At 55.1% G+C, this 11,483-nt stretch overlaps 1 protein-coding gene across 2 annotated transcripts in view; it reads left to right on the top strand.

Annotated features, from left to right (window-relative positions):
- DVL1 (dishevelled segment polarity protein 1) overlaps window positions 1-11,483 on the top strand; it is a 47,120-nt gene that overhangs the window by 32,966 nt on the left and 2,671 nt on the right. The window contains exons 6-14 of one of the 2 annotated variants that reach the window (XM_027855388.1): window positions 344-437; window positions 530-599; window positions 1,241-1,380; window positions 1,744-1,820; window positions 1,951-2,018; window positions 2,931-3,008; window positions 5,227-5,358; window positions 7,115-7,282; window positions 8,449-8,655. In XM_027855388.1, coding sequence (XP_027711189.1) covers window positions 344-437; window positions 530-599; window positions 1,241-1,380; window positions 1,744-1,820; window positions 1,951-2,018; window positions 2,931-3,008; window positions 5,227-5,358; window positions 7,115-7,282; window positions 8,449-8,655 — 1,034 coding nt within the window. Of the gene's footprint in view, window positions 1-343; window positions 438-529; window positions 600-1,240; window positions 1,381-1,743; window positions 1,821-1,950; window positions 2,019-2,930; window positions 3,081-5,226; window positions 5,359-7,114; window positions 7,283-8,448; window positions 8,656-11,483 lie in introns of both variants that reach the window. The other variant, XM_027855387.1, reaches the window with a different exon arrangement.

The following is an 11,483-nucleotide window of genomic DNA, read 5'->3' as shown; positions in this document are numbered from 1 at the left end:
GCCCACTGAGATGTTGAGGTCCCCAGCCCAGGGTGGTTCTAGGGAAACGAGATGTTGAGGTCCTCGGCTCGGGGTGGGGCTAGGGGATGTCCACTGAGATGGTGAGGTCTCCAGCTTGGGGTGGGGCTAGGACATACTTACTGAGATGTTGAGGTCCCCAGCTCAGGGTGGTTCTAGGGAAATGAGATGTTGAGGTCCTTGGCTCGGGGTGGGGCTAGGGGATGTCCACTGAGATGTTGAGGTCCTCGGCTCGGGTTGGGGCTAGGGGATGTCCACTGAGATGGTGAGGTCTCCAGTTTGGGAGGAGGCTAGGACATACTTACTGAGATGTTGGGGTCCCCAGGCTGAGCAGCTCCACTGAGCAGAGCACATCATCCCGGCTCATTCGGAAGCACAAACGCCGGAGGAGAAAACAAAGAATGCGCCAGATTGACCGGGTATGGAAACCGAGGATATCTGGGGGCAGAGGAGGTTGGACGAGCTGGGGGCATGGGGTCCCCGCTTAGTGTCCTCCCTCCTGTTTCCACAGTCCTCCTCCTTCAGCAGCATCACGGACTCTACCATGTCTCTGAACATCATCACGGTCACACTCAACATGGGTAAGGCAGAATGGAGGCCCTGGGCTCCACTGCCCTCTTTCCTGATAGCCAGGGATTCAGCCTGCCTGTTCCCTTGGGGTGGCACCACCCTCCTCTGCCCAGTCCTCCTCAGGAAGGACACATAGTCAGCTCTCACCCTCTTGATTCTGAAGCAAGCCCACAGGCTTCCATTCCCAGAGCTCCCGTGCCAGGCAGCTAGACGGGATTTAACAGAACAAAGCAGAAATCATAAAGTTCCCCACATCCCCTTCAAAGTTGGGGGTCCTTGTTCTCCAAGGGATGTCCATGGGGCCCCACCCTCCCCAGCATGGCTTCTCCTATGTCGACTTAATCCCCCGGGCCTCTTTGCCCAAGGCTGTCCTCCTCCCCCTCCCCCAGTACCAGAGGCGGAGGCTTTGGGTTCCCCCTCACTTGGTTTAAGGAGGCAGCAAGGAGTCCCTTTCTCATTCCCTCAGGCTCTGGAACACCAGACAACCCTGTTTTCCCAAAACCATTTCCGGAACCTTCCCTGGACTACATCGAGACCCACCATTTCTCCCACGCAGTCAGAGTTCCCTTGCAGAGACCAGGTTGGGGAGGTTCTGGGCCAGGGCTGGCCTGGATGGTTTCTGTTCAGCCCCTGTTTCCTCTTTCTCCTCCAGAGAAATACAACTTCCTGGGCATCAGCATCGTCGGGCAGAGCAATGACCGGGGAGATGGCGGCATCTACATTGGCTCGATCATGAAGGGTGGAGCGGTGGCTGCTGATGGCCGAATTGAGCCTGGGGACATGCTGTTGCAGGTGGGACCCCCGGGTTGACCTGACTCCCAACATACCTTCGTCTCTCTCCCACCCCCCTGCCCAGGCTCCCTGCTGTGCTCCAGGCATCTGAATCAATGACCCAGGCCAGGAAGCAATGTCAATTAAATGTCTCCAGCTGTCCCTGTCCTCCTGGGGCACCGTGACTCAGTGTCCACATCAATCAGTCAGCAAGCATTTATTAAGCGCTTACTGTGGGCACCAGGCACCATGCTAAGGGCTGAGGCCACAAAGACAGGCATAAATACAGTCCTTGACTTCAAGGGTGAGGGAGCCTGCCTGCCTTGCTCCCCTGGCTCCACCCTGCCCTGCCCCACCCCATCAACTGTGCCTTTCCACTCACAGGTGAATGATGTCAACTTTGAGAATATGAGCAACGATGATGCTGTGCGGGTCCTGAGAGAAATCGTCTCCAAGCCAGGGTGAGCGGTTGGGGGCGTCCAGGAGAGATGGAGGAGGGACTAGGAAGAAGGGCGCTGCAGTGTGAAAGGTCTGGAGGGATGAGGGTTTGTAGGGGGCAATGACCAGGGGCCCTGTCTGCCTCCCCTTCAGACCCATCAGCCTCACCGTGGCCAAGTGCTGGGACCCCACGCCCAGGAGCTACTTCACCATCCCCCGGGGTAAGCGATGCCTTTCTAGGTACCATCTCTTCCTCCCCCTCCACGCTGGGCCTGCCGTGGCCCCAGCTGCCCCAGACCTGCTTCAGGGTGATTCTCACTTCACTCCTTGGCCCCCTCCCACTGTCCTTCCCTCAAACCCAAATCCAACCCTCCTCATGCCATAAACGGGGGGCCAGACAGAGCCACAGCTCTTCTCAGGGAAAGAGCTAGGTCTTCCCCTCAGAGGAGCCGCAGGGCAGATGGGACAGAGTCAGGGAACCATTGGAGGCAGGGTTGGGGGTGGGGAGGGTGCTAAACAGGGAAGACTTCCTGGAGGAGGTAATGTTTTAGGAGGTGAGGGGAATCCAGGAAGCAGGCTAAGAGCAGGTGAGCCCAGCAGTGTGGAAGGATGGACCCAGGCTACACTGAAGAGGCCTTGAATGCCAGACTCAGGAGTTCAGACATGTTCTAAGAGGTGGTTGGCAGACACTGCAGGCTTTTGAGCCGGGGAGTGATGTGGGGAGGGAAGGGTGTGAGAAGATTCACTGAGCACCCTGGGATTGATCTTGGCCTAATTCTTTCTCTGTTGCCCCTTTCCCATCTTTCCCGTCTCTTTCCCCACATTCCTGCCTGTCTACGTCTGTCTCTCCTGTGTATCGGTCCCCTGCCTGCCTCACCTCCTCATCTCTCTGGTGTCTGCCCCACTCCTCCAACCCTGTGTCTCCATCACTCTCTGCCTGTTACCCCCATCTGTCTCTTTTGCACCTCCTCACCTGTCAATCACCCCTGTTTGACCATATCTCCCCCATCTGTCCCTCTCTTACTCCCCATATTCTGTCTATCCATCTCCCATCTTCCACCCATCTGTCTGTCCGTCCATCTGTGTCTCTTCCTCTTCCCTCCTCCTCCCTGGCCCGGGGGGCACCATCACAGCTGACCCGGTGCGGCCCATCGACCCTGCCGCGTGGCTGTCGCACACGGCGGCGCTGACGGGAACGTTCCCTCGCTACGGTACGAGCCCCTCCATGAGCACCATCACATCCACCAGCTCCTCACTAACAAGCTCTATTCCTGATGCAGAAAGTAAGTGGCGGCTCAGACGCCCCATGGGGCAGAGCCGGGCCTCGAGCGAGACGGGCCCCCACTGGGAGCCCAGCCCACGGTGCTGATGGACGTGTGCACACAGACTCACACACCTGCCGACACACCCATGCACTTGTGCACCTAGGCTCACACACCTGCTGACATACATCCACACACATGCATGTGCCCAGACAACCACACTTGCCTATACGCATATACGCGTGTGCACCCAGGCCCACAACCTGCATTCACCTAGGCTCATATACCCGCTGACATACATGTACACATGTGTGCCCCCAGGCCTGCATACCTGGTGACATGTGCACCTAGACTCACAACCTGCATGCACCTAGGCTCTCACACCTGCTGACATACATGTACACACACGTGTGCACCCATGCCCACATACCTAGTGACACACACACGTGTGCACCCAGGCCCGTATACCTGGTGATGCACATGCACATATATGTGTCCAGGCTTATACAACCTGCTTACACACGTGGCTCACAACCTGCCTATACACATGCATATGCACACAGGCTCACATACCTGCCCCCCTCCACACACATGCATGTGTACCCAGATTCGCACACCTGCCTGCCCACATGTGCACCCAAGTTAGCACACCTGCCTCCACACATGTGGCTTACAACCTGCCTATGCACATGCATGTGCACACACACACTCATGCACACACATACCCAGTCTCACACACCTGCCTACATAGACATGTGCACCTAGGCTTGCACCCCTACCTATGCACATGCATGTGTACCCAGGCTCACAAACTGCCTGCACATGTGTATGGCTCACAGCCTGCTTACACAAGTGGCTTGCACACCTGCCCACAAACACACACTTGCTCATCTATACTCATGCTCGTGTGTGCTCAGGTTTGCAGCCCGCTTGCTGACACACCTGCCTGCAGGTGCACCCAGGCTTGCACACCTGCCTACACACCTACCTGCAAGCACCCTTGCCTATACACACGTGCACACAGAATCACACACCTTCCTACACACATGCGTACGCATTTTCACAGCAGTTACATGGACACGCATGCATCTGGTCTGACATGCAAGCTTACCCCGTCCCCAACAGCCCGCGTGCTTGGGTTTCCATGGAGATGCTCATATGTTTGTTGGGGGGACCAGAGTTCAAACTTTGAGGTTCCTGCTGTCACCCCCATTCGGCTGGGTCTGAAGAAGTCAGGGTGGAGGCAGGGGCCAGGAGGTTGGGAATGCGCAGGAATAAGGCAGCCTGTGGGGATGTGATGCCTAAGAGTCTGAGCCAGGAATGGGGAACCTGGGACCTCAAGGCTGCATGTGGCCTTTGCCTGAATCCTGAGCGGTTCAGCCATGCTTGAGGGCCTAGAGGGCCACGTGAGGCCTAGAGGCCGCAGGGTCCCCACCCCGGCCTAGAGGGTACAGGGCAGAGGGACTTCCCCTCATGTCCCATCTGGGCATCTTCGTCCTGCTTTCCTGCCCACTAACAGCACTAACCTGACCAAAGCTAGCTCGTGGAGGGGAGTGGGCCTGAAGCCCAGAGCCCCAGGGATCCTGGTGCTGGGGAGGAGGAACACGTATAGACAAGGGACTTCATCCTGCTCCCTGAAGGGCCTTGTCTAAGAGGGGGGATACAGTGGCCCCGCATCTGGATAGGGCTGGAGCTCATGCCCATGGCAAGCATTGACAGCCAAGCTGGCCTCCAGGAATGACTCAGTGTCTCCATGCGCAGCTGGCAGGCTGGAGAACCTGGGTCCCAGCCCCAGAACCCCAGCTGTTCCCCAGGCACCCATCCTCCTTCGTCCCCAGGGACTGAGATCCAGCTGTGCCCCTCCATAGGGAGGCTTTTCCCTTCACTTCTGGAGGAGTATGGGAGATTAGTTGTCCATTGACGCTGGCTCAGCCCCAACCCCCAGCTCCATTTGTGAGATGGGAGGTGGCAGTGGCCAAATGTTTTCTGGGAAGACCTGGAATTGGGGACTACGGCAGAGATGCCGCCGTGGTGTACCATGTTGGCATGCTTGGGGCCAGCTGGTGAGGGGCCGGTGACTGCCCTGGGAAGGTAGGGCAGGAAGAAGGGGCTTCCCCCGACCCGGCCCATCCAGGCTGAGGGACGAGGGGACGTGTCTCCCTTTCAGAACTCGAGGAATCTGCCCTGACTGTGACGAGTGACATGGGGGCCATCGTGAAGGTCATGCAGCTTCCAGACTCGGGCCTCGAGATACGGGACCGGATGTGGCTGAAAATCACTATCTCCAACGCGGTCATCGGTGAGTCAGCTCTCCCCCAGGGCCCACGAGAGATTGCACATGGCTGTGGGGTGGAGAATGGGAAAAAATTCATCCACTGCTCTGGGGGAATTGGAATCCTCACAGTGGGAGGTCGGGGAGAGATCTCTTCATTCATTTGAGCAAACCTGGGGTCAATTCACAACATTTGTTAAGCACCTACAAAGTAATTTCGAGGGGAGGGGAGGCTCTGAATTGGCTTCCTTCATGCAGGAAATGGTCCTGGAGCTGAGCTTTTTTTTTTTTTTGGTTAAATTTATTTACTATTTTTATTTTTTGCCAGTTACATGTAAAAACAATTTTTAACATTTGTTTTTTTAGGAACTTTGAGTTCCAAAATCTCTCCCTCCCCCCACCCCACATTAAGAAGGCAAGCAATTCCATAAAGGTTATACATGTGTAGTCATGCAAAACATGTTTCCTTAATAATCATATTGTGAAAAAAAATAGACCAAAAAAAAATAAAACTCAAGAAAAATAAAGTAAAAAAAAGCATGCTTCAGTTTGTATTGAGGCACCATCAGTTCTTTCTCTGGGGATGGATAGCATTTTTCATCGTAAGTCCTTCAGAATCGTCTTGGATCATTGTGTTGCTGAGAATAGCTATGTCATTCACAGCTGATCACCTTACACTATTGCTGTTACTTTGTACACAGTACATTTCACTTTGCATCAGCTCATGTAAGTCTTTCCAGGTTTTTCTGGGAGCATCCTGCTCATCATTTTTTATAGCACAGTAGGATGGCATCATAATCATATTTGAGCTGAGCTTTGAAAAAGATCTAGGAATTCTTTGAGGTAGAGGTGAGGAGGGAGGGCATTCTAGGCATGGAGGACAGACTGGACAAAGGCATGGAGAGAGGAGATAGGAGGATGGATACAGGGGACAGCAAATAGTCCACTCTAACCAAAATGTAGAGTCTATGGCAGGTGGGGGAGAGGGGAATCGTGCAATTACCCTATAAAAGGAAGCTGTAGATTTTGTGTAGGGGTTTTAAATACTAGAGGACTTGGATTTTTAACCTAGGGGGCCACTAGAATGAGTCTTGGTCAGAATCGTGCTTTAGGAAAAGCCCTTTGGCCTCTGAGTGGAGGCTGGAGGCGGGGAGGCCAGTTAGGAGTCTATGGCAGTAGTCTGGAGAAGACACAGGGAGAATTTGAATTTGAGTGATGACTCTGCTAATGGAGTAGAGGGAGTGGCTCAGGATTGTGGATATTGAACCAAGAAGGTTTGGAAGCTATGGAGTGTATTCACTCTTGGAGTAAAGAACAGCCAGGGCCCCCAGGCACTTGGTTCCAGGACCAAGGCCACCTGGGCCCTACTTTGGTGTAGAGGAGAGAGGACCACACTTGCAGGCAAGAGACCTGGGTCTGATTTCCAGCTCTGACACTAGTGGTGCAACCCTTAGAAAGTAACCCTCCCTTTCTGTGCCTCAGTTTTCTCATCTGTAAAATGGGGATAATAATAGTTCACTACTTTTGTCATGGGTCCAAGGGATGGGATTGTGAAAGAGTGCTTTGAAAATCTTGACATGCTGTAGAAATGGGAATTATTATTGCTATCATTATTGTTGTTATTAGTATCCATCCACCCATCTTGCTCATCTCTCTGCTGCCTCTTGGTGAGACCTGGCCCTGTGCCGCACAGGTTGTAGCCTTGGGCTCCAGGTAGCGGGAGTCACATCAGAGGGAGGAGAAGGTTCCTGACAATGCCCCCCATTCCCTTTCCCTCTTATAGGGGCAGATGTGGTGGACTGGCTTTATACACACGTGGAGGGCTTCAAAGACCGGCGGGAGGCCCGCAAGTATGCCAGCAGCATGCTGAAACACGGCTACCTGAGACATACTGTGAATAAGATCACTTTCTCCGAGCAGTGTTATTACGTCTTCGGTGACCTGTGCAGCAGTAAGGACAGGCCAGGGCATGGGGAGGGTGGGGCGGGGTGTTGGGAAAAATTATGGGCAATGAGAAGTACTCAGGAAGACCTGAATCTGGCCTCAGTGACTTCTTAGCTGGGGGACCCTGGGCAAGTCTCTTGTAACCACCAGTGACCGCTTTCTGTCTCAGTTTCCCCATTTGTAAAATGGAGTGTTGGGCCTGGAGTCAGGAAGACCTGAATTCAAATCTAACCTCAGATATTTACTAGCTTGTAACCCTGGGCAGGTTATGCGACCTCTACCTGCTTTAGTCAACTCATCCCTAAAATTGAGATAATTAATAGCACCTCACTCCCAGGGTTGTTGTGAAGATCAGATGAAATATTCATAAAGTGCTTTGTAAACCTTAAAGTGCTGTGTAAATGCTAGCTATAAGAATAATCATATTGTCATGTCATTATTATTATTATTATTATTATTATTACTGGGGAGAGATGACCTTTTGGCCTTTTCTCAGAAGGCCCTTAGTCTCAGGATGGAGATGTGGTCCCTGGCGATGACCTGCCTTTGAGATCTGATGGGGGGAGAGCTGGGACTCCCCATGAGGCAGCAGCTCTGGACAGAACCACCCACCATGAAATGTAGCCCTGGCCAGCCCTTAGCAGTCAGCTCTTGCAGAGAAGGAAGCAGAGGCCTGGGTGGGGGAGTGAGTGACCCGTGGTCACAGGGCAGATAGGAGAGCTGGAGCCGGACCCAGGGGTCCAGAGCCCCATCTAAGGGCTCTTTCCTCTATTCTGCTCTGGATGAGGAATGGGATATGAGGGATTCAAGATGGGGGGAAGAAAGGGCTATGTGTCGTGGGTGGGGGGTAGAGATAACCCCCACATTGGCTCCTGGAAGCCCTTCTCTCCTTCCTGTCTTGTTGGGGTTGCTGCCGGCCAAGTTGGGCTAGAAGGAGGAGCTGTCCTCACTCTGCTGCCCCACAGTCAGCCGGCAAACACTTATTAAGCACCTGCTGTATGCCAGGCAAAGCTACAAAGAAGGGGAAAAGAAAAACCAGTCCCTGCCCTCAAGGAGCTTCCAGTCTAATGGGGAGATGGCACACAGATGGCCATGGGCCCCAGAACTCTGGCTAGTGAGTGGGACATGATGTCAGACGCATTCTCCTCCTTTCTATCTGCTTTCTTCCCCCAGATCTGGCGGCGCTTAACCTCAACAACGGTTCTGGCGGAGCCTCGGACCAGGACACGCTGGCCCCGCTCCCCCACCAGGCGGCCCCGTGGCCTGTGGGGCAGGGGTATTCTTACCCCTACCCTGTGCCTCCCCCGGGCTTCCCACCTGCCTACCAGGACCCAGGCTTCAGCTATGGGAGCGGGAGCGCAGGGAGCCAACAGAGCGAAGGTGAGGCCCCCAGGGCCCAGCGCGTAGCACCCCGCGCCTTTCCAGGCTCCCCCGGGCCCTGGCCATCAGCTTCTTCCTCCTGTTTCTGCTGCTGTCCCGCACCTCCTTCCCATGCGCTCCCTAAAGGCTGGGCTTCCTCCACTGAGTGTCAGCGGGGACGCTTCCCTGCCCGCGATACCCCTTCCCCGCCTTCTGATGTAGCCCCTGGAGCTGGCTGACACTGGGCCTGAGGGACAGTGTCCAGGGCTGACCTAGACTGGGCATTCCTAGTTCAGCTGAGCAAGTATTTTCTGAGTCTTCTCTGTGTCTAGCCCCGTGCTGTGGAGATGCCAGGAGGGGCAGCATGGCCTGAGCCCTGGCCCCTGGCTCTCATTTCCCTATGTGACATGGTCCACATATGTCAAGGGCCCAGTGAAAATGACCATCTGGTGGGAGGAACCTGAAGGAGGGGAGTGATTAGGAAGAAGAGAAATGGGTGGAATTCAAGGCCAGGCCAGGGCCACAGGGGCAAGGTTTCCCTTTGGACCCCAGTGATCAGGGCAGGCTTCGCAGAAGAAGGGTGGGATTCGAGCCAGGTCCTAGAAGATGAGGGAGGGCTTGAATGGACTGAGTAGGAGAGATGGCGTGTATAAAGCCACGGATCGCGGGTGACCATGCTAGGTGGCCATGGGACCAGGGAGGGGATGGTTGGGGGAGCAAGCCAGAGTTTTTGAGTGGGAAGGGGCCTCAGAGACTCCTGAGGTTGGCCCCCCTCATTTTACAGATGAGGAAATGAAACTGAGGTGACGGGGTTTGCCCAAGTATCTGAGGCAAGATTTGAACCTATGTCTTTCTGACAAAGTAAGTGCCTGTGCTGCCTACCTGTGTCTACACTGGGATATAGAGGGAAATCTCCACCGAGCCAGAGTAAGAAGACTTGAATTCTGCTCTAGCTTCCTGTGGGAACTGCGGCAGGTTACTGCCCTTCTCTGGGCACCTCCTGTGCCATGAGGTGGTTTGGCTCATCTGTCGCTACAGTCCCTTTGATTTTTTTCATTTGGGCAAAGGGAAGCCATGAAAGCATTTTGTTTGGAGAGGGACCTTTTCCGTCCTAGGCGTTAGGGAGGTAACAGCGGCAGCCTCGGCAGGATGGACCAGAGGGGCACACTAGGCAGGGGATGAGTCAGAAAGGTAAAGGTCTGGATTAGGAAGATTGGTCCTGGAGCTGAGCATTTTGGGGGAAGAAGAAAAGAGGGAAGGCTCAGGGATGGTTCACAGATTTGGGAACTGACAGACGGGGATGATGATGGAACCACTGAGCGCAAAGTGGTGTTAGATGGCGGCATCTAAACCAGCTGGCCCCAGGGAGAGAAGTCCTTTAGACACTGGGACACGTGGATCAGCTGCTTGGGAGAGAGGGCCGGGTGTCCTGTGAGTCAGGCTGCACCCCCCGGGCAGTTCTGGAGGTCACGAGCACACTGTTCGAGGCCCTTCTGGGGGCAGTCTTGAACTGGGGAAAAGAACATTGGCTCAGGAATCAGAAACCCGGGTTCAGAGCCCAGCTCCGCCACTTACTTCCCTAATCTGGCCCAGAGCTGGTCACTTGCCCTCAATTTCCTCAACTGCAAAATGAAGGTGTTGGAATAAGGGACCTTCACAATCCCTCCCATCTCTATGAGCCTTTGGCATGAGGCTCCATCCACAGGTGTGCCAAAGGGATTCAACTGCTTACAGAGAAACAGATGGATAAATAATGTCAGCTCTGAATGGTCACATAATAATGTCAGTTTAAGGTGGGGTCGAGCAAGGAAGTCTCCCGAGCAGAGAAGCCGTGTGCTGAGCTTGGACATGATCTGTCAGAGCAGTGGGGTGGGAGGCCTCCCCAAGGGCCCGGGGTACCCATGGCCACAGTACTGGCTCTGCCCCCTGGGCACTGGAGGGTATGCAGCGCTTCCTAACGTATAACTTGGTATTATTCCCTTGTTTTGTGCTGAGCAAGCATTAGACTGAAGGACTCCTAACGGAGTGGATGCCTCTGGGGGACGGGTAAGCCTGTGTATGAGATCGGTGCCATGGCATGCCCCTGAGATGCCCGTGCTGCCCCCAGGCAGAGGCACCACAGAGAGGCAGGGCTCCGAGGGTGGTGTTCTCAGGTGCTCTCTCCCCCTCCCCCCACCAGAGCTGGCCAGGCACCCGGGGAGCTCACCAGCTCCCTCCCCTGCCCATGCAGAGGCCCCTGAGGGTGGGGCCCCCTGTATTGATATGGGCCAGGTCTATCCAGCTGCACCAGAAGTGGTGGTGGGGGGGTTGAGTTTGCTAACAGGCCCTTCCTGATGGGCACGGTGGGTGCCCTGTTCCCCCACTTGGTGCCTATCTCCCCTTTGGTAGAACTGAGAACCCCATCTCCTCACAAGGTTCTGGGAAGCCCTCACCTGGATTGACCAAGCTGAGCATCTAGGGATGGAGGGCCGGTGGGGGGGTGGGGGGAGGGTGAGCGAGGTCACTGAGCCTTCTTCTGTGATCATGGTCTGGTGGTGCCTTCCCTCTTCCCCAGCCCCCACTTCCACCCCCCATTCTGTGCCTTTGCTGGGTTTGCATGTTCCCCATTGCCCCCCCCATCCCCAATCTGCTATGGCTACTGGGATGTTTCTCTGCTAGGGGTTTTGGTGTCTCTGCATGGCTCTTCTCCCGCCCCAGTGCCCGCCGGCTGCTCTCGCTGGCGCTCCTGTTCGAGCCGCTGCTCCTGCTTCCTACAGGGACAGAGAAGTCAGGGAGAGCAGTGCATCAAGACCAGTCCTGTGCCCAGCTCCTACCGTGGCACCCATCATGGTGGGGGGGGGGGGGGGGGG

This window comes from Vombatus ursinus, unplaced genomic scaffold (assembly GCF_900497805.2).
Source record: "Vombatus ursinus unplaced genomic scaffold, bare-nosed wombat genome assembly UNPS02010822.1, whole genome shotgun sequence".
Classification (NCBI taxonomy): Eukaryota; Metazoa; Chordata; class Mammalia; order Diprotodontia; family Vombatidae; genus Vombatus; species Vombatus ursinus.
The sequence above is the reverse complement of the archived record's forward strand: the minus strand, read 5'-3'. Positions and strand labels throughout refer to the sequence as shown.